Raw genomic sequence first — 24,004 nt, 5'->3', positions numbered from 1 at the left:
CTCTCTCTCTCTCTGCCTTGTTGCTAGCTATTGGTATTGGTAGATAATAAAAAGAAACAAAGTAATCGTGGCATAGCGTCGAACACATGGAGGATATAATATAATATTATAAGGTTCACTTAATATAATTGCAATTGTAATTGTAATTGATAAATAGAGTGATAGAAGCGATAAGAAGTTTTTAAGTGGGGTGGGCACAAAATATGAGTGGCATCCACGTCATACTGGTTCATGTTTTTGGCTACTCTCGCTCGCGGGCTCGGCCCAGTGGCCCACCCAAAAATAAAACAAACGCGTCACCCTTTGCTTAATTATTTTGTTATTGGGCTACTCGTACAATGCCGGATACAGTGCTAACATCACCACCACAAATATAATGTGGATGATAGTAGCCCAGTCACATGACTTCACCTCCACCCATTTTTCAGCCCATATATTAAAGTACCCTCTTGCACTAAATAAGATTATCTATCCAGAAGCAAGTAAACATTATGATATTAGACAACCAAGAGGAGTGTATAGTGTGTTGAATATGCACTTGGGGGGGGGGGGGCTTAGCTTAAAACTAGACTTTGCTTTTTTATTCATTCAATTGGTTCCTATCCTATGCCTTTTTGAGTTGGATTTTGGACCAATCTATTATATAGAATCAGTGATGGGCCAAATGTTGTATTGACTAGTGCATTGTCTACTTTAGCAGTCCATCGATCAATGGGTCTGGATCATTTCATCATTGTGAAGGCCATGCTTCTTCAAAGCCCACAAGGTGGTCCTAGTTCATTTCTATTTATTTTAAGCTTATTTTATTGATTAAAAAAATAAGAAGGGTGATAGAGAAGTTTTGTTTTGTAAGATTGGGTACAAATGAAGCTGGACATGGCAGTGGGCCATATTCTATACAAATCCATCACGCGGACATTAACATATAGGCCCATGATTAGCCCTAAATCTGGCTACAGGGAACGTGTATATATAAAACCTAATTCCAATTTATTTACTTAATGAGCGATATCTATTTCACTCGTGGCTTCATCAAAGCCAGCCCGGCCCATTAACTCCAAATTACCAGCCCTGTAGAGTTCAAACCTGTGAACGCTGTGGGGTTGATTTCTCTAGTAGTAGTAGTTGCTTACGACTGGTGAGAGAGACACATCCCTGTAATCCAATTCATATACCTAATACTATTTTGTTAAGTTCTTCACGTTTTTGCTTTATCTTGTTTGTCAGCTAGTGATATTATCTTCATTTTGGTCTTTTCCTGTTTGGTTTGTGGCATATCTAGCCGCTAAAAATTAATATACGGAAAAGATGTGAAAAATCTAAATTGAGCAATTTTCAGGAAACTCTAAATAGAAATTTTTGTATTTTTTTTGGACTTCAAGTTGCTCAGATCTTAATGCAAAATCTTAAAAAGTCTTTTAACTGTTAGAACTACCAAAAAAATCTTTTAAAAAGACTTGCCAAATGACCCCTTCATCATACTAGAAAAAAAAGAGCTCCAGGGATTTCTCTTTCGGTCCGATTGATCAAGTCTGTATCAAGCTTTTCTTTATCGAGATTTCCTTTTTTGGTTAGCTCCAAAATATAGTTAGTTCGTAAGTGTCAAGAGAAAATTCTCCATGAATTAATCATGATCAACTAAACCACGCAAATTAGAGGAACCAACAATATGAACCGATATAATCTATCTGCACATGGTCTTCGTAAGTCTCTAGATTGCCGGTCGAATGTTTCCAGTGGGTCCTGTACAGGTTATTTGATGCATATTTTTCTGACGGCCCATTAGTCAGTCATTAGATGAACCCCATGTTTATTCAAGTAGAACAATTAAATTTCACAAGTCCCCAGTTCCAGACGGACATCTGCTCCAAATTAATAAACCTCTGGAGTCTGGATTCAGAATCTCGATCGGTTACAGGACGGCCGGCCGGCCGATTAAAACAAATAATTAATTGTATTCGGACAGGAGGAACAGTTACAGAGTAATTGCAGTATTGTATAGAAAGGAACCATTTTGTTCATGAAATTTAGACAAGGAGGTGGCCGTCAAAGGATGGTCCCAATCGAAAGCATGTATCAATTATCGCCACGTGTAGGGCGAAGACTTGAACCATAAAATAATAAAATAAGAGTAACCAATAAACAAAGGCCTAGCTAAGACGTACTGTAGTAGAATATTTTAGAAAGCTTCCCAAATCCCAAGTCCCAACCATAGGGGTGTGTGTATAAATATGAGTAACAGAGGTTGAAAGAAGGTCACAAGTACTACAAGCTAGTTATAATTAGTAGGTACATACGTGGAGAGAGAGAGAGAGTAGCTGGTAGCCTGGTAAGACAGGGAGGGAGAGCGGAGCTAGCTAGATCACCGTTCACCGATCGATCGGCAATCGGAGAAGGAAAAGACAGGGAGGGACAGGAGGCAATGAAGATGGTGCAAGAAGAAATACGTAAGGGTCCGTGGACTGAGCAGGAGGACCTCCAACTGGTGTGCTTCGTTGGCTTATTCGGAGAACGGCGATGGGATTTCATAGCCAAAGTTTCAGGTTCGAAGGTGGCGGGGGACACTACTGCTAGGTAGGCTTATTTGGAGGGGGGTGGGGGAAGCTACCTTTAACCACCTGATTTTGTTGTAGGTTTGAACAGAACAGGAAAGAGTTGCAGGTTACGATGGGTTAATTACCTGCATCCCGGTCTCAAGCGAGGACGGATGACGCCTCAAGAGGAGCAGCTCGTGCTCGAACTCCACTCTCGTTGGGGCAATAGGTTTGATCATCATGATCGATAAATCGGTCTTTTTTCTTTCAATTAATCTTTATATATAACACATATCATATCTGTAATCTGTTCCTGTTTGCTGTCTCCACTTAAAAATTTTAATTAACCCAAGTCACTCACAGATGGTCCAGAATTGCTCGGAAATTACCAGGCCGAACTGACAATGAGATAAAGAATTATTGGAGGACGCATATGAGGAAGAAGGCACAAGAGCGAAAGCGGTCTATATCACCTTCATCATCGTCTTCTCAGTGTTCTTCTCCTTCCACAAATAATCCTCCAGCGGCTTCATCAATTTCATTGCCCGAAACCCATAACGGAGAAGGAATAAGCAGCTTGCACAATTGTGGTAGCTCTACTGATCTTTCTGCCGTGAGAGGAGAGGTGAGCGAGGAAGCCGATGCGATATGGTACCCCATGGATGATCAAATATGGAAGGAGTTCCCTTCAGTAGAAGAGGCGATTAGTGGGCCAGTTTATGAGGGACGCAAGGACGAAGGGTGCAGTTCCTATCCTCCCATGGCTTCTCCTTTATGGGACTACTGTTGTTCCGACACACTGTGGAGGATGGACGAAGAAGAGATCAAGATGATACTTCCCATGGCCGACCATTTTGTTTCCACCTATGGACATGACACCAGAGAGTGATACTTAGAACCAAAAGCTTGCTTCGACGACCATCTTTGTCCATATGTATCTGTGACTCTGAAATTCTTAACTAGACTCTATAAATTAAACTCTCTCACTCTAGGTTATATATATAGCATGAGGCTTTTCTCGGCATGTGATGTCCAATTGTCCATGCATAAACCATAAACCATAGTTTGTCTGTGTGTGTGCCCTCTTTGCAAGTAGACAACCTCACTAAAATGTTGACATGATTGTGCATGTAAGACAAGGGAAACCCTTCCATAGTAGAGGGAGTCCTGGATCAGATCTGTGGTTTCGTTTGTAACATTGATTGAATTGAAACATAATGTTGTGGTATCTATATATATCATCGACATCCTTCAACTTTATAATGATTGATGTTCAATATATTAACTACTAATTAACCCACTTCAGCGTTTAATTACTCTATATATAGTAGCAACCTGTAACCCAACCGTAGACCCTTCTAAGAAAAAATCTAAAAAAAAAAAAATGGAAGAATACCACCGGCACTCTCTAATAATTATATTAAGCTGGAAAACCCAATCCAGCATACTTGATTTGACTCCATTACTTGAATAATAATAATTATACTGATCACCTTTATAATTGTCACTGTAAATAATTATATTAAGCTGTAATTACACTCAAATATCCCTGAGGAACTTCTAACATCCAATCAGTTCCAATTACCATAGCGGGTCTAAACTCCAAAACTTAGAATTTTGTTGTTTGCTGGTAATCACCAAAAGTTAGAATCGATCTAAGAAACTAAAAGGCTTATATACTAGCTTGTATGTGATAGAAGATAGAACTAGGAAGGACTATAAACTCACTACCTTGTAGTCTAAGTAACCTTGGAAAGGAGATGGGTGGACCGCTTTGGTTTAGTTATTTCGTTGTTATTATTATTAATGTAATATTTTAACATGTTTTTTTTTTTCTGTTTTTGTTCGAAAGAATGAATGCCTTTTGGATGAGGACAAGGTGAAGGTGCGGGCAATTAAATCTAATGTTCTTTAACTTATTCATAACCAAAAAGTTGAGTTGACAGAATGGTGGTTGTGGGATTGGCATTGTCCTCCTGTATCAGGCAGGAGAGGCTTGATTAGTGGCTTTAACCGCCCAAATTCATCGAACTGATCGATGCTGCTTACTTTTCCATCTAGCTCTTTCAGTCAACTAAGGAAGTCTATTTCAATTAATGGTCACGCTTGTCCAATCTAATTGCTTCCGTAGGACCCCCATCAGACTATCAGAGGATGTTTCTATACCAAACGGCTTGGCTCTCTGTGCCTATGTCATTGTATTGATAGCAACTTATGCACTATATATTATCAAGGGGTTGATTGGTGTCGGAATGGAAATTGAGTTGAGCACCATCACCCATGACCCAACTTCAATATTTTAAAAACTAAAGGAAAATAAAAAAGTTGCATAGTAATTAGTATACACCTGGCGCTCCTATGAATTGCTCACGTAGGTTTCCCGTGGATTACTTAAATTATTGTAAACGTCTGTACATATTTCACAGGGCCTACATAGTGGACGACAAGACTTAACATGATAGAGGCAATGCCCAAGTTATGGCGTCCAACAATTAATAAATTACGCACCATAATCTTTTATGATTTATTATTTTATGTAATTGCACCCAAGAAAAATAACATACTAGTACAAGCTCAAAGGTGAAGCTGACGACGGTGCGCTCTCAAACTCCAAATCCAAAATAAACACTGGGAATTGCACTGCAGAAGAGAGCGTTACCACCACCTCAAAAGGTTAAATGAATTTTATTATGATCAGAAGAGTGCAATCCGCCGAAGGATAGGGACTCGGGTTGGGGTTCACAGACAGGATGGGGAGTCAATTTCGGAGATTTGGTGGCCCGCAGAATCCACCACAACTGCGGGTACCCATTGATCTTTTTATTAGAATTTTACACTACCAATTAGGTAACTATCAAGTAATGAACTTTGATCATGGGCACTCGTCCTTTGTCCAATTGGCTTGCACATCATTAACTGTTTTTTTTTAATCTCTTAGTTTAATTAATCATAATTCATAAATGAAATTGTCTACTAATTCTTACTTCTAGCGTTATCTTCTCCAGGGAGATGCCATTTAAGGTTTTCAAACTTTCAATTTATATAAAAGAGCGTCCTTTTATTTGATCGCCAAACGGACCAAACCGTTAAAGAAATTTAATATATATCCTATAGCTACTTGTGCTCTATAAAATAAAAGAGTATAAACTAACTTTTACGTTTTAACTAAAGCCATCCCCAATCCGTCAGTCCTCATTATTCAAATAATTGCTAAAAGAAGAGCTTGTTTGCACCGCCACTTAGACTTCAGACTGTAGATACATATTCAGGAGGCATTCCAAGAACTGTTGAAGTTGCAAGTTGCAACCTTTCTTTTTCCTTTTCCCTTGGATCCACTTTCAGATTGCACAATCCGCACCTATACAAACAAAGTTACAAAAGACAGACAAAAACCACTTCTACGATCATCTTTCGACGAGTTCCTGCTGCCAAAACACCCCTTGTATGTCCTCTAGATGCCCTACAGGATGGACATGCTTACCAATCCAGAGAGCAGAGAGTAGACTAGTCGATGTCATTATTAGAGCTTGGAAAGCCACACCAGGAGATGTGGATGGGTAGGGCCGGCAGGCAACCCTCGCAGTCTTCGCGCTCTTGAGGCAAGGAATTGCCCCCCACGGCCCACCCCAAGTGCCAAGTGTTATTAAGAGGTCCCACGACTCCCACCAATCCACCATTCCAGCACTCAGCAGAAATGACAATAACACGTGGGTGAAGGATGATATGAACTCTCAACAGATAGATTTCATATGGGTAGAAGTAGAACAAAAACTAACGGTGCAAATTACAAAGCAAAGTCACTGCTAATATAGGGGGTGATTGGAGGTAAATAACCATGTCACCATGGCTTTGGCGCTAGCCAATTGCCAATATTCATTTTATTATTGTATTCGATTGTGACAAGGATAACACTTAAACAACTTTCTGTTTAAATATTTAATAGTAATTATCTGTGGTCCTAATCCGTTGTTAGAAACTCTGTGCCTCTGGCAAGTGTCTTCTTCTGCTTACCTAAGTGGGGTCCCTATTCCCTACCCTAGAAGAAGCCCTGTTCATTCTGCAGTGCACTATCATGGGATAAAAATACAGCACAGTTTAAAAAGTTGTCATGACATGTCATACTCTACATCAGACGCATAATCTATGAACATCCCGATTAAAGCGGATAATTTACTAATAAACAAAAAGGTGGAAATCAAATGCGTACAGATCCATAAAAGACCACCTCAGCAGGTCCAGTCATGTAAACATGATTGTCTTTCTCATTCCATTCGATCTCCAATGGCCCCCCGGGAAGATCGACACTGCAACTCTATAACAGCAAAAAGGTTTTAAGTATGAGGAAAACTGTGGAGATTGGGTGTTAAAAGCATCTCCTAGAGTCACCTGAAATCATACCATATACTACTTACCCTCTCAGACCGACCCTCGAGAACAGCTGCTACCACCACTGCACAAGCTCCAGTTCCACACGCCAGTGTTGCTCCTGTAAATTGTACACCAGTTTTAGTTGAGCAGCCTAAGTTACCAATTAAAAAAGCCCAACTGTGGTCGCCCAAAGCAAGCTTTTCGTAAGAAAAAATCATGCAAACTTTTGGCTTTGCAGGTTCTTTGGATAAAATGATTAATAAAAAAGCTATGGCATTTCAATCAAACTAGAGGTATAACATTTTAAAGTTTTATATACAATATATTTCTATTTTATTACATGATACATCCTATGATAACTCAAATACCTTCATCTTTTGAGTCCCTCAGAAGATGTGTAATACAAGAATATTTATATATTGCATTTCTTATTTAGTTGCGGTTTTAGCTTCTGTTACATAAAAATTTTAGCCAAAAATTCAAAACTGTCTTAAAATTCAAGGATGAAATAACAACATTTCAAGTTCAATCACACATAATGAAAACCAAAATGTTGGTGAAATCTGAACGAAGTAATGAAGGTGCAGAGAACCATGCTAGTTAATTTAAAGGATTCGGGTATCATGGATCTCACATCCCATACAACCAACCGATTCTTTTCTTTGTCAACATGAATGCAGTTCAATCACCCTTTGTTAAAGAATGCACCCACAATCCAAATACAAAAATCCGGCTCTCAAGTATTTGATATTTTTCACCAGAAATAGAAAGACGAACAGAACTCCCATTCTATCTACTGAACATAAGAAGGGACTATCCAATATATGAAAATCTCCTGGCAAAGAACAGTTTGTAAGTGATAGAGAAACTAACCAGCACCACGCTCCCATACACGCATTTTCAGGTGAGAGTGAGAGAGGACTTGCACAAATTCTGCAAAAACATCACAGAGGAGGGTTATGACCAGCTAAGTCCATATGAAATCAAACACCACTCAATAACAGAAAATAGAGCAGCTTAGGATCCAGACATCTGCATAACGTCAGAAATCAAGAGTGAATGGCAGTGACAAGCAATGAGTTTAACCTATAACTTCAACAAGTATTACAAGAATGCTACAGTCAGTGCTACAACTAACAATATGTCAATTACCAGACAATTCTTAAACAGTAGTGATCCAATGAAAGAACAATAGGACCATCATGCAAGATTGTAAGTTCTCCTTCGTAGCTCATCTTCAAAGTTAGTCTATGTAGTCCCAAACCATACTCCTAAGCCCAATGTTTTTAAAATTTCTTTAAACTTTAGAATTAAAATGTCCATGAAGGCATGAATCCCGACATCTTAGTTTAGACTTTAGAATTTGATTTCTTTATCTGTATATAATATTTATTTGTAGTGTGTCACTATTGTACTGATGTCTGTAGTTTGAAAGTCTAATTATTTTGTTCTTGGTTTGTGAAGATTCTGAAAGTTAATGTAAAGTCATTTTTCTATTGTTTGATAGATTTAGATATTTTTTTACAGGCTCTACCATCTATTTTAGAGCTAGTCCTGACATTTAAGTAGGACTACAACTTGGCTGCCCAACCTGAACTTTAGCACAGGTTCGGCTTGGACTTTCAGGCTCCAAGCTGGGCCTAGGTCTGAAAACTCTGACCTGACCTAAACACAGATTGGGCTTGGGTTGAGGCCTCAGGTAGCTTTAAGCCCAGACCGAGCTCACCTGACCTTTTATAATGTTTACCCCTATATACATTTGTTTATTTATGTCATGTACATATGTATATATAATATACATTTACACCAGCACATACCCTAGAAGGGCTAGTGGCAAATAAAAAATATTTAAGAATCCAAGTTATCTTCAAAATTCTCTCTAAAATTTGGCGACTAGAAATATTATTTAGTTTATTAAACAAACATCAGCATAACTGCAAATGCTCCAAGAAAGATACTAACTAACCTGTGTTAGTTCGGGCAGGGAACATTATGTGATGCTCAAATTTTGGGCCTAGCTCTGCCAAATTTAAGTCATCAACCTGTAAAGTCTGTTAACAATACAAGGTAAAACATATGGAAAAATTAATACCTCAACAATTGTAAAACAATGAACTTTTTTGCTATCCAAGCAACCTAATAAAACAAGGAAAAAAAATAGAACACAAATAAAACAAGTAAAATAAATAAATGTGAACACAAATAAACAAAGATCTTCTTCCACCTCCCTAAAAGCTTCCTTTGCCAAGCAACGTCTGCAAACAGCTAGGCAGACAACTTAGCCAAGCAAGGGATTCAAAGACAGTTAATGTATTGGGCTCAGTTGTAATATAGGTTGGGGGGTTTGCCTAGTATTGGGCATGCTTATTCTTCACACCTCCTTGTTGTATCTTCTTCCTTTAATTTAATAAATCTATTCTTTGTGGTTGCTGATAAAAAAAAAAAGTACCACAAAATTAGGAAACCTACAAAAAAGTCCATGAATTTTCTTCTTGCGCATCTTTCACTTTGAATAAGATTGTTGTTTTTGATAGAGCAAAAGAAAAGGAGAAGAATATGGAAATGACTGCCTAACATGAACTAAACACAATATGGGGAAAAAAGAAGCTTTGCATGCGAACGATAAATGCCAAGTAATCCTAGTCTGATTCAAAAAAAAAAACTTTGTTTTGCTTTGTACCAAAAATTAAACAATGAGGATTTCACCTGCTAAAACAGGCAAATAAGACTGTTGTTTTTTGTAGAGCAAAAGAAGAACAATACGGAAATGACTGCTTAACATGAAATGAAAACAATTTGGGGTAAAGGGACTTATTGGGAATGCGAACAAAAATACTAACATACGAAGGGGCTTATTTTGCTTTGTACACACAATGAGGGTTTCCCATACCAACACATGCAAATAAGACTGTTGTTTTTGATAGAGCAAAAGAAAAGTAGAACATAGAAATGATTGCCTAACATGAAAGTGAACACAACATGGAAAAAAAGAAGCCTATTGTGAATAAGAACAATAAATACTAACTAATCCTAGTCTTTTCAAAAAATAAAAAATAAACATACTTTGTTTTGCTTTGTACCAAAAGTTACACAATGAGGATTTCCCATGCTAACACATGTCACATTCCAGGTTACACCATCAACCTCCAGTTCTGATCTCACAACAGCTTGATCCTTATTTGCTGGTAAATTGGTTGGAATATCTGATGCCGTGAGTATGGGTTGACCCATATCAACTCTCACCTGAAAATGCAGTTAATGAATTTACTGTAAGTACATAACGCCACTAGCTAATGTGATAATATCAACTTCTTCTTGGGACTATGAAGGAATTTTCATAAAGAAAAGGTAGCATATTCTCCAAGGCATCACATCATTTTTTTTTGGGGGATCAATAACAGAAAATTCAAAGGCATCACATCAATTTCAGAAGATCAAAGAACCAAAATGCCAAAAGCATCACCAATTACAACAACATTTGCTGATAAGAAAAAAAAATGGCTGATAAGAACATAGACACAATTCTACAATGGCTTGAATTAACCCAACCAATTCCACAGAAAAACAAACAGATAAATAACTCCTCATTATGGAAGATGGCTAGTATCATTTTTTATTTAGCTATAAAATGCTACAGAAGAATCAACCCAACAGCCAATTTCTTTCAGTTTACTTTGCCAAGAAAATTAATGGCGACTTAATCACTTTGACCCTTAACAAGCAATAAATGGTACATTTGTGCATGTTGACAGAGTAATCTGACGTCATTGGCAAAATGAAGGCATTTTACTTGATACACATGGGGTTTAGTTGGCATTTTGCCATGTCAAAGTAAAATAGAAATTTACTTGGCATTTGTTGGAAGAATAGATTTTTTTTATCAATAACACAACCAATTTCATTAATCAAGAAGGGGATGGGTACAAGAACAACAAGGGAGAAATTAACTCTCTTAGCCCACCCAAAAGAAAGAAGCTTTTACAAAACAGCCCACAACAAACTATCATTTCCCACCCCTTGTTTAGCAAGAGTGTCAGCAAGTACATTGGCATCCCTTCTCACCCGTTTGAAGTTCACCTCCATCCCCTGAAGCAGTCTCAATACTTTTCTTTTTTTCAAAGATAATAGGACCACCATCCCTCCTCCTCTTCTCCTTGGAGCCACTAAACTACAAGCTTCGAGTCACCCTCAATGTTCTTTGTTGGAAGAATAGATAGGCAATTTTCAAGTCAAATCAGTTAATAATTAGGACATTTGTTTAAAAATTCATAGAATTGGCAACAGGAACTATACATACATATATATATATATATATTAAAAATCAGGAGAAAAAACTAAAAACCTCCCCATGCCCAACCCCCATAAAAAGTCTGCTCAACTCAGATATCCAACTACAAAGAGAACCCAGATAATTATACCCAAAAGTCCTGAAAAAAAGGATGCCTACTAGCAGAAAATCCCCATGGAGATAGTCCCCAAACACCTACTGACCTACAATGCCACTCAAACACCCAAATTACCTAAAAACTCATTCCAAAATGCTACCCTGCACAACACATACCATTCATCTGAACTCAAGGGATTAGCATTAACTTAAACAGCACTTGATCTGCCCCCAGTTATGACCCTTTCCTTCTTTTTGCAATGGGAGTTTGGAATTCTTCCACTCCATGTGTGTATATTGGGAAAACAATTAGAATTTAGTCTTTTCTTCTAGAATTTTTGCAAGTATGGTTGAAGCAGTGAGGTCAATGCAGTGAAGTGATGACTAGATTTTTTTGGCCTCCCTGGTAGATGCAATAACTTGATGGCATTTAGGCATTGACTAGTTAAAGCAAAAGAAAGATATATTCTAAAGATATTAATGCAATCTCATATATAAGACTGTATACATTGAGATAAGGAGTTATGGGCTTTATTTTTCAAAGAAAGAGTGCACCTTTTGACTATTTCAACTGCTGTCTGCCCCCTTGTCTGTTGCAAATCCATATCAACATACTGCTAATTGGAAGATCTGAAAAAACCCATCCTCCACTATTTTTCTTTTATGTTATGCTCTATTTCTATTAAACATACCGTCACGCAACCCTTTGCAGTCATAAATGTTTAGAGGCAACTAGGCATGCATATAACAAAATATAAGCATATACGATGGTATTCTAAATAAATCTTTAAAAGGTCAACTAGTCATTAGTTGACCAAGACAATGCTTCATCATCCAAGATGACCACATAAGAGGTATCGATTGACTAGTTAGTGATGCAGTCAGTATGGCCCTTAACTAATTAGTTGGACAACTAGCCAACACTTTTATAACATTGTGTTGAAGTTGTTGATCCTAATTGTCACTTCTTTTGATAATTATCCTAATTGTCACTTTTGTTATGACAGTTAATCTTCCAAAAAATCCCCATTAGCTCCACCATATTCATGTACCAGAACCACAGTTAACTACAAGGAAAGGTTTCCAGAAGCACTTGAATAAGATAAATAAAACCTATAACGTAAAAAAAGAAAAAAAAAACAAAAATTAAGGATGCAACTTGAGTGGGCCAACCCAAGCCTAGAATGAACCAACCTGCAATTCTACATGGGCTGGGCTTGGATTTTTGGTCATCACGCTGGGCCTGGGCCCAAAACTTTGTGCTTTCTTATTTTTCGGGCAGGACATAATTTATTTATTTATGCATATATACGTGCATATACACATGCATGTATGTCAAATTTCAATACGGGCTGATTGATCAACCTGAGCCCAGACCTGGCTTGAGCCTAACCCAAATATGTAAAATTTCAGTGCTGGGCCTGGGTTGACCTTAAACCTGGCCAACCTGCCTTGACTTGCATCCCTGTCAAAAATATATGCCTACCCAACTGAAAAAAAAAATGTATAGTCTCAGATCATTAATATATTACATCATACTTCACACTTAAAAAATATATGTGTACCTTCCCATTATCTTGGATTTCAGGAACAATCAGGCCAGCACCAGTGTGGACAGTAAAACTGCAAAGGACAGACAAATGATAAGTGGAAAACATCAAAGCCAGTGCATATACAGAGAGGTTGTTTCCAAGATTTGAACCCTGGCAACCCAGGTTGCAATGGAGCAACCCAACAGTTGCACCAAGGCCCACCCTCAAAACAATGAAATAACTATTCTTCATACTTTCAGCCATTGATTATAATATTTTATCTACTATCATAGATTAGCCAATATACATGTTTTAAGCAATATGAACCATGATATAGAGAAATTAAAGTAAAACATCTGTAATCCTTCTTATAAACACCTAATATGCACAATAATATCAATTTGAAACAAAAGAATGCCTGCAGAATCATGTGAACCTTGAGGTCAAGAGGTATTCTATTATGTCATGCAAACTTTTAACCATGCAGTAACAATGAATTTCTGCCACACAGAAAGGTAATCCAGGAACTATCTGTTACACATTCTGGTCCTTCTCCTTAAGAATCATATACTTTTCTTTTCTTTGATTTTTTAAGTAAAATGGGTGAGAGGTGACTCCTTTTGTGAAATGCAAAAGAGGCCCAGAACTTGCCATGTGGAAAAGGGTGATAAACATATTGACTCCATATTGATCACAAACTTAACTGCGACATAGAAGCAAGGTTCAAATTCAGCCTTTGTAGACTTAATATTTAACCATCCTTAATTAACTGAAGTCTGATGGTGCGCGATCTGGTTGCTCCTAGCTGGATGGCAGCTCGGACTTCGGTTGCTTAGCTAGCCGGTCAAACTGCAAGGAAGAGAATATCAGAGATCTCTTGGTGCGAGCTGAAGATCTGAGAGTAAGAGAGCTAGAATGCAATGAATCGTGCGTACCTTGTGCTATGAGGGTAGGTGCCCTTATATAGTTGAGTTGTCGTGGGTCTCACGAAACACCTCCAAGATCCTCGGCCCACACTGTTAGGAGTTCGTTCCACACCAGGAAGAGGACTTCGTGCCAGCCGATAAGGCTTACCGAGTCCGCCCGGTCCGGGCGGGATGAGGATAAGACCTACATTCGTGCAACGTGATCCCGAAGGGCTCAGAGACAGCTGGCTTGCTTCTAGAGTCCACTAGATGTCACCTCGGTAGGTTGGGCCATCCCGAGCTACTCGGACCTCAGTCTTTGTCGAGATGCCCGAGACACCCGAGGTAACCTAGCCCATTGAAGGGGCAAGAAATGCTGAGTCATAGTCTAGTCAACAGGTCGCATTCATGTGTCCACTGTTTAGTAGGTCAGGCCAAATCAACCCTCATCAAAGTTCATTAAGTTCTAGAGTTAGATATGGTTGTATAGCTTATCAGCTTTCGGGTCAGTTTTTAAAGCATTGCTATGATGCTCAAATACAGATATAAGCATGGACATGGATACAGATATGGGAGTCTCATGTAATATGCTTACATCATGTGTTTATATCTAGTTTTTTAACCAATGCTTTAAAATGCGGAGGCGTGACGCAAGGCGTTCCACTACCTAGAGGTGTGAGGCGTAGTTCAGAACACAAGAGGCGTAAGCCTCCCGAACACAAGGAGGCGTAAGCCTCCTTAAGAGGAGGGGGTTAGGAGGAGGATGAAGAGGAAGGGGGGATCTCATTTTTTCTTTATTTTTAACAAAAATCTTTTATATTAAGAAGGATAAAGATGCATAACATTGGTTGAAAGAGGGGGTCTTGTCGAAGCGGAGGGGTAGGGGGCAAACCACTTTCTTTCCCCTTATCTTTTCTTCCCTTCCCTTCCCTTTTCTTTTCTTTCCTTTTCTTTTTTTTTTCTTCTCTTTCTTTTCCTTTCCCTTCCCTTTCTTTTCCTTTCCTTTCCTTTTTTTCTTTTTTCTTTTTTTTTCTATCTTTTTATATAAGATGTGCATGAGGCGTACGCCTCATGAAAAAAGCGCATGAGGCATATGCCTCTTGCACCTGAGGTGTACTTCTAAGAGGTTCAGCGCCTCTAGCATACGCCTCAAGGCATTTTGGGAGTGCCTCTATGCCTCCCACGCCTTTTAAAACATTGTTTTAAGCTAAATGACATTTCTCAAGACTTATGTCTTGCCAATTTTAATTAAATTTCTAATATGTGCATATATTTTTTGTAGTAAAACATACCACTTCACAGATTTTAAAAGTGTCAATGCCATAGTGTACATCTATATATGAAGTATCAAGCATGATACCAGTACACCAAACATGCACAGGTATCTAGGTAGCTGGTAGCATAGATTCTAACTACTTTAAAACTAAGGTGACCCAATAAGTAAGAAATAGGGATCAAATAAAGACTCCAACTCTTGGAATAACTTTAATATCATTTTCCTCATCCTACTACAACTAAACAAACCCAAAATCATTCCAATGGTGACCCAAAGAAATAGAAATACCCAAATCCCGCCAATGACTGACATCCCATGACTCATTCAGATCATACCCAATTTACAAAATCTTGGTCTCATTGGATAGATAACTCAATTACCTATCTGATGGCACCAAAATCATGCAACTGACAAGTTTAGTCCCTGAAAAACAGGACAAAAGAAAAATGACATGATTGTATCTTCAAGTTCTCAAACTTTTCAAAAACTATCTAATAAGACTATAAACTAAATTGACCCTTTAACATGACTAACTGTATTCCTAAGACACAAAGAAACTAGAAAATCATCATCATCATCACCCAAGCCTTATCCCAACTATATGGGGTTGGCTTTATGAATCCTGTTTCGCCATTCCGTTTTATTTAATGCCATATCCATTGTTAAATTATGGGAACTTAAGTCATTTCTTACTACTTTGACAGTTTGACCCAAGTCCTTTTTGGTCTACCCCTAGCTCTTCTAGCCCCTTCAACTTGCAATTGATCACTTCTTATGGGTGCTGTTGATGGTCTTCTATGCATGTGACTAAACCATCTTAGTCTATTTTCTCTCATTTTGTCACCTACTGCAATAAACAAACTAGAAAATAAATATAAAAAGTAAAAGAAAACCAAAATACAAATGATCCAAAAGTTATGAAATCGCCATTGAATGGAGAATTGGGAGGAAACTTATTTCCTTTCTCATAGATTCTTCCCTTGCTTGCATGCCTACATTAGAAAACATCTTTGGATAATATAATACAATACAATATGTTTTTTGATCAGTAAAGATATATTTTATTTAAATTTCAGATTGTAAACAGTTTATACAACTTGGTGATGGGACTATTGATCCCTTTAATCACTCTATTCTAACCCTCATTACAGTGTAGCCCAAAATAATTGCTGTCTCAATGCCCCTTGTTTTGCTAAACAATCAGCTAGCCCATTTGCACTCCTTTGGACCCATTTAAATTCAGCCTCAACCTCCTTAGCGATCTTCTCCACTAACCTAATTGCATGTTTAAACGTCCACGGGGTATGGCTGTTGTTTGCTGCCCAGGAAAATACTATTGAGTCCCCTTCCACCTCAACAGGTCTGTATCCTAACTATTTGGCTAGCTTTAAACCTTGTAGTAATGCCAAAAGTTCAGCCTTCAGTGAATTTCCAGTGCCAATCGGTCCTCAGAACATACCCAATATCCTTCTTTCAGAATTTCTAAATACTCCTCCTGAAAGGCCCGAATTTCCAAAGGAGATCCCATCAAAATTCAATTTAACTTTATTGCCTTTTGGTGGTTTCCACTCCAGCCTTACTTTATCTCTTACTCTCGATGATTGTGCTACTTTGGACTAGGTTCTTAGAATGCCTGTGACTGAGAAGACTTGAAAGTTATCCAAGGATTTTACCCAATGAGCTACTTCACCTTGATGCTATCAATCACTTCCTCTACTGTTCTGCTTTCTTTCCAAGAAAAACATGTTATTCCTCTCTTCCCATACCACCCAACAAATTGCTGCCTTTGTTGCTTTCCACATTACCATCCCTCTCTTCTTTCATTGTCTCAAGAAGTCACAATTGAAAAGTCCTGCCACATCTTGAGGGGGAGCATACCTGCAGCCAAAGAGAGTACAAAAGAATTCCCAAATGCACAAAAGAACAGGATATCATTAAATGAGATAGGGTCTCACAACTTTCCTTACACAAAGAACACACGAGGAGAAAGGCAAATGTATGGCCTTCTTCTCTGCAGCATATCACAAGTGTTTACCTTACCAAGGAATATTTCCCAGCAGAAGGCTTAAATCTTCGAGGGAATAGGCTTGCACCAAATTTCTTTCACAAGGAAATCCCCATCTAGGGGTTAGGGGAAGCAAGTACTCTGGAGAAAGAAGAGTAAGAAAAGAGACCATCTAGAGAGCCTACCCAGATTCTAGAATCTTCCAACGAAGGGTCCAAGTGGATTTGCCCTAGAAGGTCCAGCAATAGGATTAAAGACTCACACTCATTTTCCCTTAGTCCCCTTCTGAAGCCCAAGTTCCAATTGACACTATTTGGACATGGTGTTCCCAAGCTTCCCCCTTGAGGTTTGTTAGCGCAAAGAGATCAGGAAATTGGTCTTTAAGTGGGGTTTGCTACCTTGTCCCACATCAAACCAGATGGAATTGAGGAAAGTAGGGTAGATTTCATGAATTGCTTTCCAAGGAGAAGCCAAAGAACTGTGGAGGGAAATTTTTGCATCCCAGCCATTTCCATCCACCCCATGAATGCTCTCAATCACTTTTTGCCATAGTCTATCACTCTCAAAGGGAAACCTCCAAAGCCACTTACCTAGAAGAGTTGTGTTCCTTATCAGGATGTTATAATACAATACAATATTGTACCAGTTCAATATATATAAACCATTGTTCATGGGTTTTGAGTTCTGAGTGTACCAGGAGATTTGTAGAGAATCTAATTAACTTATAGATAGAGATGCAAACCATGGAAGCATACAGTAGAGAACATGATTTGCAATTTTCTCCATATTTGCTGATATGTGAAAGTTCCCTTTTAATTTCAATGATATATATTACAAATTATCAACAACAAAATCAAATGAGTTCATTAAATGTGAATATGAGTGAAAAAAAAAACACTTCATAAGACCATGTTTGGTTGGTTTCTTAAAAATTAGTATGAAAGGAAAAATTGTAGGGAAGTATTTGAGGAATTTCATGAAATTTCTTACAACTTTCCCTTTCACATTTATTCTCTAATGAACCAAAGACAGCCTAATCTACTATGCAAGCAGGAAGGAAGGAAAAGAGGCATAATTAAAACAAATCTCTGGCAATATATTTTAACTTTGATTTATCTAAATTTTGAGACAAATTGTTGAAACTAACATTACGACTACCTTTTTCGACTATAGTAAGACATATTTCAACTGTAGCCAAAACTCTTGTTATGGATGTCAATGAGTCCTACATGATCAGTACATTTGCTCATTAAACTTGTCATATTTGTTACTTATTATATATGATATTTTTATAACATTTCGCTTTCTAAGTATCAATTATATCTATGTCTATGCCAACATTTCCTGTAGTTCCATCAAAGCATAAATTCCTCCATCATCTGGTTCACCCCCTAAACTATAAATTATGCACCACTTAGAAAATGTCCATTAAGTTTCCCATGTTTGAAGTATTGAAATTTCTATACAAAATTTCAAATCTTGGTGAGAAGATGAAAATGAATAAAAGACCAAGGAGTATCTATGCATTATAGTTATGAATATTTTACTTTTCTATACAGGAACAAAACATGTCAAAGTATTGCTACCAGTCTTGTAACCAATAGAATAGATGTGTCTTCCATATGATGCAATCATGCAAAATGCAACTATTTCAAAGCTCACCTTGACTAATCTTCCCTTTTATAGAAAATATTCCATCCTATGCATGGTTCAACTTCCATTTTTCAGATAGCCACACTATTCTTGTAGCTAAATAAAAGGTTTACTCACATTAATTGGTTCTGTGGCTAACACTAATCAATATGAATAGTCCAACATTTCATGTTCCTTTTTTGCAATAAGTAGCCCTTACAGAAGAAGAAAATGAATGCATGTATGTTGCTATTGCAAGATTTTTTTTCTGGTAGAACATTGCAAGAATGAAATTGGAAGCTTAAAGTATAAAAAGTTTAAATTTTCAAAATTCTAGCGAAATTCCAATCTATATGCTCCTAAGTCTAGTAAACCATTGCATATTCAGAATTCAGATTAACATAAATGTTGTTGGTTGTGGGGAAAAGAAAGGAGATAAGCTATCTTATCAACAGGGAAATTGTTATTGTTTCTTCTCATCATTTACTACCAGTAGCTAACCATGGGAGCAGCAAGTGGAACAACTTAAACAATGGCTTTGTACACAAACGTCTAGTAAAGAATAAAGACTACATTAGTTACCAGATCTAACAAAAGAGATAGAGGGACTTGAAAAAGAATAGTAACAATACCTTCGCCTTCCTTGCAAATTATCAAGCTCAGCAATGAACCGGGCAAAACATCGCACTCCATTGCCACACATCTGAGTCAGTTGAGAAATTTAATGGAAGAAAATGTATGAAGAATCAATCAGGCACGCAATTATAAATTAGATTAAATAAATATGTATAAAAAGTTATTTTAATACAGACAGCACATTATTGTGATTGTAAGATCCATCATACTCAATTACCACACATCTTACCAACATGGAAGGTTATTATTGTTATTGTTTTTTCTGATCATTTACCACCAGTAGGTAACCAAAGAAGAAGCAAATGGAAGATCCTAAAGTCGCACTCGATTACCACACGTCTTATCAACAGGGAAGGTTATTGTTGTTATTGTTCTTTCTCGACATTTTCTACCAGTAGGTAACCATGGAAGCAGCAAGCAGAAAGGTAATTTCAATCAAGCTTATCTAAGTTAAAAAAAAAAAAAAAAAAAGGTTTTTTCAACAGGATAAGATTGTTGGTAGTAGTGAATCAAATAGATGTTATTTTCTCTACACTGCTGGCCTTAGAAAGTTAGTAGAAAAGAAATGGCAGTGTTTCAAGCTCCACAATGGAAATAATTGTATGCATCCCCGGATTGTATTGATTTATATTTTTTTTGGTAATGTAGTTTATGTTTTCAGATTTTTTTTTTTGATCAATAATAACATTTCATTACTTAATCACAAAAGAAATACAGAGAGGAAGATAAACTTTCTTATCTTCCAAAAGGAGCTAAACACTCCTGGAACAAAAAGGAAAAAATTACACTTGTGCCCAAAACATTGACTCCCTCTCGACTCCATGCTTAGCTAACCCATCTGCAAAGGAGTTAGCTGACCTATTCACCCAGCTGACCTTAACTTCCATCTCTTGAACCAGCCACCTAAACTTCCTCTCATTACTGTACATCCATAAATTGTTGTTTTCTTTATTCAGCCACCCTACCACCACCTCTGAATCCCCTTCAATGATGAGTTTTCTTATATTCATTTCCTTGGCTCTTTGAACTCCTTCCAAAACTACAAAAAATTCAGCTCTGAGAGAGTCACCCACTCCAATTGGGCCAAAGAACATGGCTGAGACAAGCCCATTCTCATCCCTAAACACACCTCCAATCCCCGCTCCAAGATTCCCCCGACTACTACCATCAAAGTTCAGTTTTAAGAAGCCAGCCAGTGGGGGAGTCCAAGACACACACAAGATTGCTTTGGTCTGGGTGCAGTTAGCAATCTCACCCCACTTCCTCAACAAATCAACCACTGTGAAATCTGTAAACAGCTCGGACGAATTTAGCCACTGAACAACCCTTATGTGAATCAAATCTCTCAATTCTTCATTACTTTTTCCTACGTCAGAAAAGATTCTGGAATTCCTTTCCTCCCATAGGGCCCAACAAACAGCAGCCCTCAAACATCTCCACATGGTCCTTCCCCTTTTCCTTCAGCACCTAAAGAAAGAAGGGGAAAAGAAGCTTTGCAAATTTGAAAGAGGATTCCAACTACACCCAAAAAGGGAAAGAGCCCACCCCCAAACGGACTTAGCAAACTAGCAAATCACCAATAGGTGAAAACCAATCTCCCCCTCCGCTTTACAAAGAACACACCAGTAAGGGGATAAACAAGTCTTGGGTCTTTTCTTTTGGAGCAGATCACCAGTGTTGATTCTTTCCAGATAGGCTTCCCAACAAAAACTGCCAACTCTAGGGGGAATAGGTCTGCACCAAACCTCCTTAACCGGGAAGGGAGGGCCAACAGGACTAGGGGCTGACTTAAGACTTTGAAAAAAGAGGCACAAGAAAATGAGCCAGTGGGAGTGGGGGTCCAAATTATAGAATCCAACTTAGTAGGGTCCAAGAAAACATTATCAAGGATGCCTAGGAGGCTCGAGATACAGCCCAAGTCGGTATCTCTCACAGCTCTTCTCAAACCCAAATTCCAACCAAACCTAGAAGAGGAAGGCAAAGGGGTAATAAAGGAAGACACTGGCTCATTTTTTAAATCAGAGAGGGCGTACACAGAAGGAAACAAATCCTTAAAAGGGGCATTCCCCACCCAAGTTTGTTCCCAGAATTTTATGGAAGTACCTGAGTTCAGATCATACCTGATGAGAGGGGTGATAGAAGGAAGCAAATCGTGAATGGCTTTCCACGGTGGCATACTTGTGGTCCTTGCTCGGATCCCTGCATCCATTTTGCTTCATCCCATGTATGCTCACCACTATTCTAGCCCATAGTCTCTCATTTTCTATTGGGGGCCTCCATAACCATTTCCCCAAAAGAGCCATATTCCTTTTCCTAATGTTCCCAATCCCCAAGCCATCAAGGTTTTTACTTCTGGTCACTACCTCCCAACTCACCCTATGGTCCCTTTTATCTTCTCCCGGCTCCCAAAGGAAATCTCTCATCATCTTCTCCAACCTATTAGATACCCTTGTAGGAATTTTGAACACTGAGAGGAAGTAAATGGGCAAATTAGCTAGAGTAGCCTTAATCAGTGTAATCCTCCCGCCAAGGGAGAGATAATTCTTCTTCCAAGAGGCAAGTCTCTTTTCGAATCTTTCCACCACCGGATTCCAAAAACTCTCCTTCTTTGGGTTATCACCCAAAGGCATCCCTAGATAATTCAATAGCCAACTTGAGACTTCACAACCCAGAATTTCTACACTTTCCCTAATCTCACCCTCCTCCAAGTTCACACCCACAACACGGTTTTGTTCAAAATTCACCTTTAAGTTGGACATTTGTTCAAATAGTTGTATTGCCAACTTCAAATTCTTGATATTACTCAGGTTCCCACCTTCACAAAACAGGATGGTATCATCTGCAAACTGTAAGTGGGTAAGGGGAATATCCTCCCTCCCTATTCTCCAACCTCTAACAAGTCCCCTAGAATCTGCTCTGTGAATCAACCTCCCCAGAACATCAGCAACCATAGTGAACAGGAAAGGAGAAAGGGGGTCACCCTGTCTTATTCTCCTAACAACTGGAAAAAAACCCACCACTGTCCCATTCACTAGCATAGAATAATTAACGTTCCAAACACACCCCAAGATCCATTTACACCATATAGTCCCAAACCCGAAATTGGACATAGCTTTCATTAAGAATGACCACTCCACCAAGTCATAAGCCTTTTCCAAATCCAGCTTACAAACCATTCCCTTCTTCCTACTCTTCCTTAAGTTCTCCATGCTCTCATTGGCAATCAAGATCAGGATCTGATCAGTTTATGTTTTCATATTGCCTCAGCATTGGGGTTATATTATATCTCTCCTTCTCACTTTGTGAGGTGGTAAGTTGATACTTTAGATTCCCTATTCATAAACGCATTCTCTTTTATCTGGATGACGAAAAAAAAAACACATCCGGAAGCAACTGAGTTTTTAAGTAACTATGTACTCAACTTATTAGTAGTTTGAGTTAATATTATATTTACTAGTGTCTTGACTAGTGTCAAACAGTCGACCACTGGTTCAACCTTAGAGTGATTCAATTGGAGAAAATTCAGTAATACTAGAATAAAAATAATCATGCATTTTATATAATTTAGATACCTCGGGTTCACTACCATCGGAATTGAAAATCCTCATGGAATAATCAGTTCCGTTAATTCCAGGCATTGCAAATATTACTCCGTCGGCACCAATACCAAAATTTCGATCGCAGAGCTTCACCGCTTTATCAGGAGTAACTCTAGGCTCCAAAGAATCTCGGTTGTCAACCTATTCAACCTCGTGTTCACAAGAAAAACTTAATATTACAAGGGAAAAAGGAAAGAAAAGAAAAGGATGAACAAATAGATAACAATCATAAAGAAGTAGAAGAAACTGGGATACAAACCATGATAAAATCGTTTCCAAGGCCATGGTACTTGACGAAATGGAGAAATCCGCTCTCTTTTCGATCAAAGAAAGAATTTTGAGAGATCTTCTCGGGAGTTTCGATGCTCATCGAAGAGGCCGAAATGCGAAATGTAGGGTTCCGAAGAGTGCCGCCTGATTTAAAGATCGTAGGTTGGATAGAAGATCGAAATGGTTTAACAGATACAAGAGAACGGCGAGAGTGCGAGGAGACAGATAAGGAAATGGAAGCCGCCAAGGCCATGTCTTCGCCGCCGCACTCTTACTACAAAGTCCGACTGTTCGAGTTGTTTGGTTATTGCCTGAGGAGAAAATTAGAAATTTCCTATAGATTATCACCCTGTACTTAAAAGACGTTGTGATACTTAATCCCTCGAACTTTGTTTTGCGACAAAAAACCCCCTGAATTTCTGGATTTCAGCACTTTGCCCCTTATTCTGTTAGTATATGTCTGGCATCGATACTGTAGATGCTGCTGATGTGCGGTTGGAAGCACCGTTTGCCTCTATTTTTGTTTGAAATCGTTGCTGCTAGGTAGGACCTTTATTGGAGCAACAACAACTTTTTCTGTTTGGTATCAATGTTCCAGGAAACGTTTTCAACACCGGTACCCATTATCCAGTGCCATATCACTGCCATGTTGACAGCAATGAGCTGCAATTCTAGAAAACGCCTAATTTAGTATTGCTCCAAGCCATAGCTTCCCAATTTCCGAGGCATTGCTTGGAGCACGGTTTTTATGAAAAAACAGTTCCAACCAAATGCCCATTTCCTGAGGCACCGTTTTTTCTTGTGGCACTGATGTGGCACCATTGCTCCAGGAAACAGCAACAATGCCAAACAGCTGCTTAATA

At 38.4% G+C, this 24,004-nt stretch overlaps 2 protein-coding genes across 2 annotated transcripts; one reads left to right on the top strand and one right to left on the bottom strand.

The window, feature by feature from the left end:
* The first annotated feature begins 2,246 nt into the window (after positions 1–2,246).
* Positions 2,247–3,520, top strand: LOC104599282 (myb-related protein MYBAS2-like). The gene is made up of 3 exons (XM_010261759.3): positions 2,247–2,543; positions 2,634–2,763; positions 2,898–3,520. Exons 1-3 carry the CDS (start codon positions 2,423–2,425, stop codon positions 3,421–3,423), a joined length of 777 nt encoding a protein of 258 aa, XP_010260061.1. The 5' UTR covers positions 2,247–2,422; the 3' UTR covers positions 3,424–3,520.
* Positions 3,521–6,609: 3,089 nt separating this feature from the next.
* On the bottom strand, positions 6,610–23,469 carry LOC104599281 (diaminopimelate epimerase family protein). The gene is made up of 9 exons (XM_010261756.3): positions 23,131–23,469; positions 22,845–23,012; positions 19,269–19,339; positions 12,852–12,909; positions 9,966–10,145; positions 8,869–8,953; positions 7,776–7,835; positions 6,947–7,020; positions 6,610–6,846 (listed from the first exon to the last, which is right to left on the bottom strand). Exons 1-9 carry the CDS (start codon positions 23,392–23,394, stop codon positions 6,730–6,732), a joined length of 1,077 nt encoding a protein of 358 aa, XP_010260058.1. The 5' UTR covers positions 23,395–23,469; the 3' UTR covers positions 6,610–6,729.
* Positions 23,470–24,004: the final 535 nt, after the last annotated feature.

This window comes from Nelumbo nucifera, chromosome 2 (genome assembly GCF_055504915.1).
Source record: "Nelumbo nucifera cultivar China Antique chromosome 2, China Antique-T2T, whole genome shotgun sequence".
NCBI lineage: Eukaryota > Viridiplantae > Streptophyta > Magnoliopsida > Proteales > Nelumbonaceae > Nelumbo > Nelumbo nucifera.
Note: the sequence above shows the minus strand (reverse complement) of the source record. Positions and strands in the feature narration are given on the sequence as shown.

What these genes read in the sequence shown, in the direction of transcription:
- LOC104599281 (XM_010261756.3), bottom strand. Translation starts at nt 23,394, where the DNA reads ATGGCCTTGGCGGCTTCCATTTCCTTATCTGTCTCCTCGCACTCTCGC. An exon ending in TTGGAAACGATTTTATCATG is followed by an intron (nt 23,013 to 23,130) that starts GTTTGTATCCCA and finishes GAGGTTGAATAG; the next exon opens with GTTGACAACCGAGATTCTTT. An exon ending in TCGAGGGTCGGTCTGAGAGG is followed by an intron (nt 6,847 to 6,946) that starts GTAAGTAGTATA and finishes TTGCTGTTATAG; the next exon opens with AGTTGCAGTGTCGATCTTCC.
- LOC104599282 (XM_010261759.3), top strand. Translation starts at nt 2,423, where the DNA reads ATGAAGATGGTGCAAGAAGAAATACGTAAGGGTCCGTGGACTGAGCAG. An exon ending in TTTCATAGCCAAAGTTTCAG is followed by an intron (nt 2,544 to 2,633) that starts GTTCGAAGGTGG and finishes ATTTTGTTGTAG; the next exon opens with GTTTGAACAGAACAGGAAAG. An exon ending in CACTCTCGTTGGGGCAATAG is followed by an intron (nt 2,764 to 2,897) that starts GTTTGATCATCA and finishes AGTCACTCACAG; the next exon opens with ATGGTCCAGAATTGCTCGGA.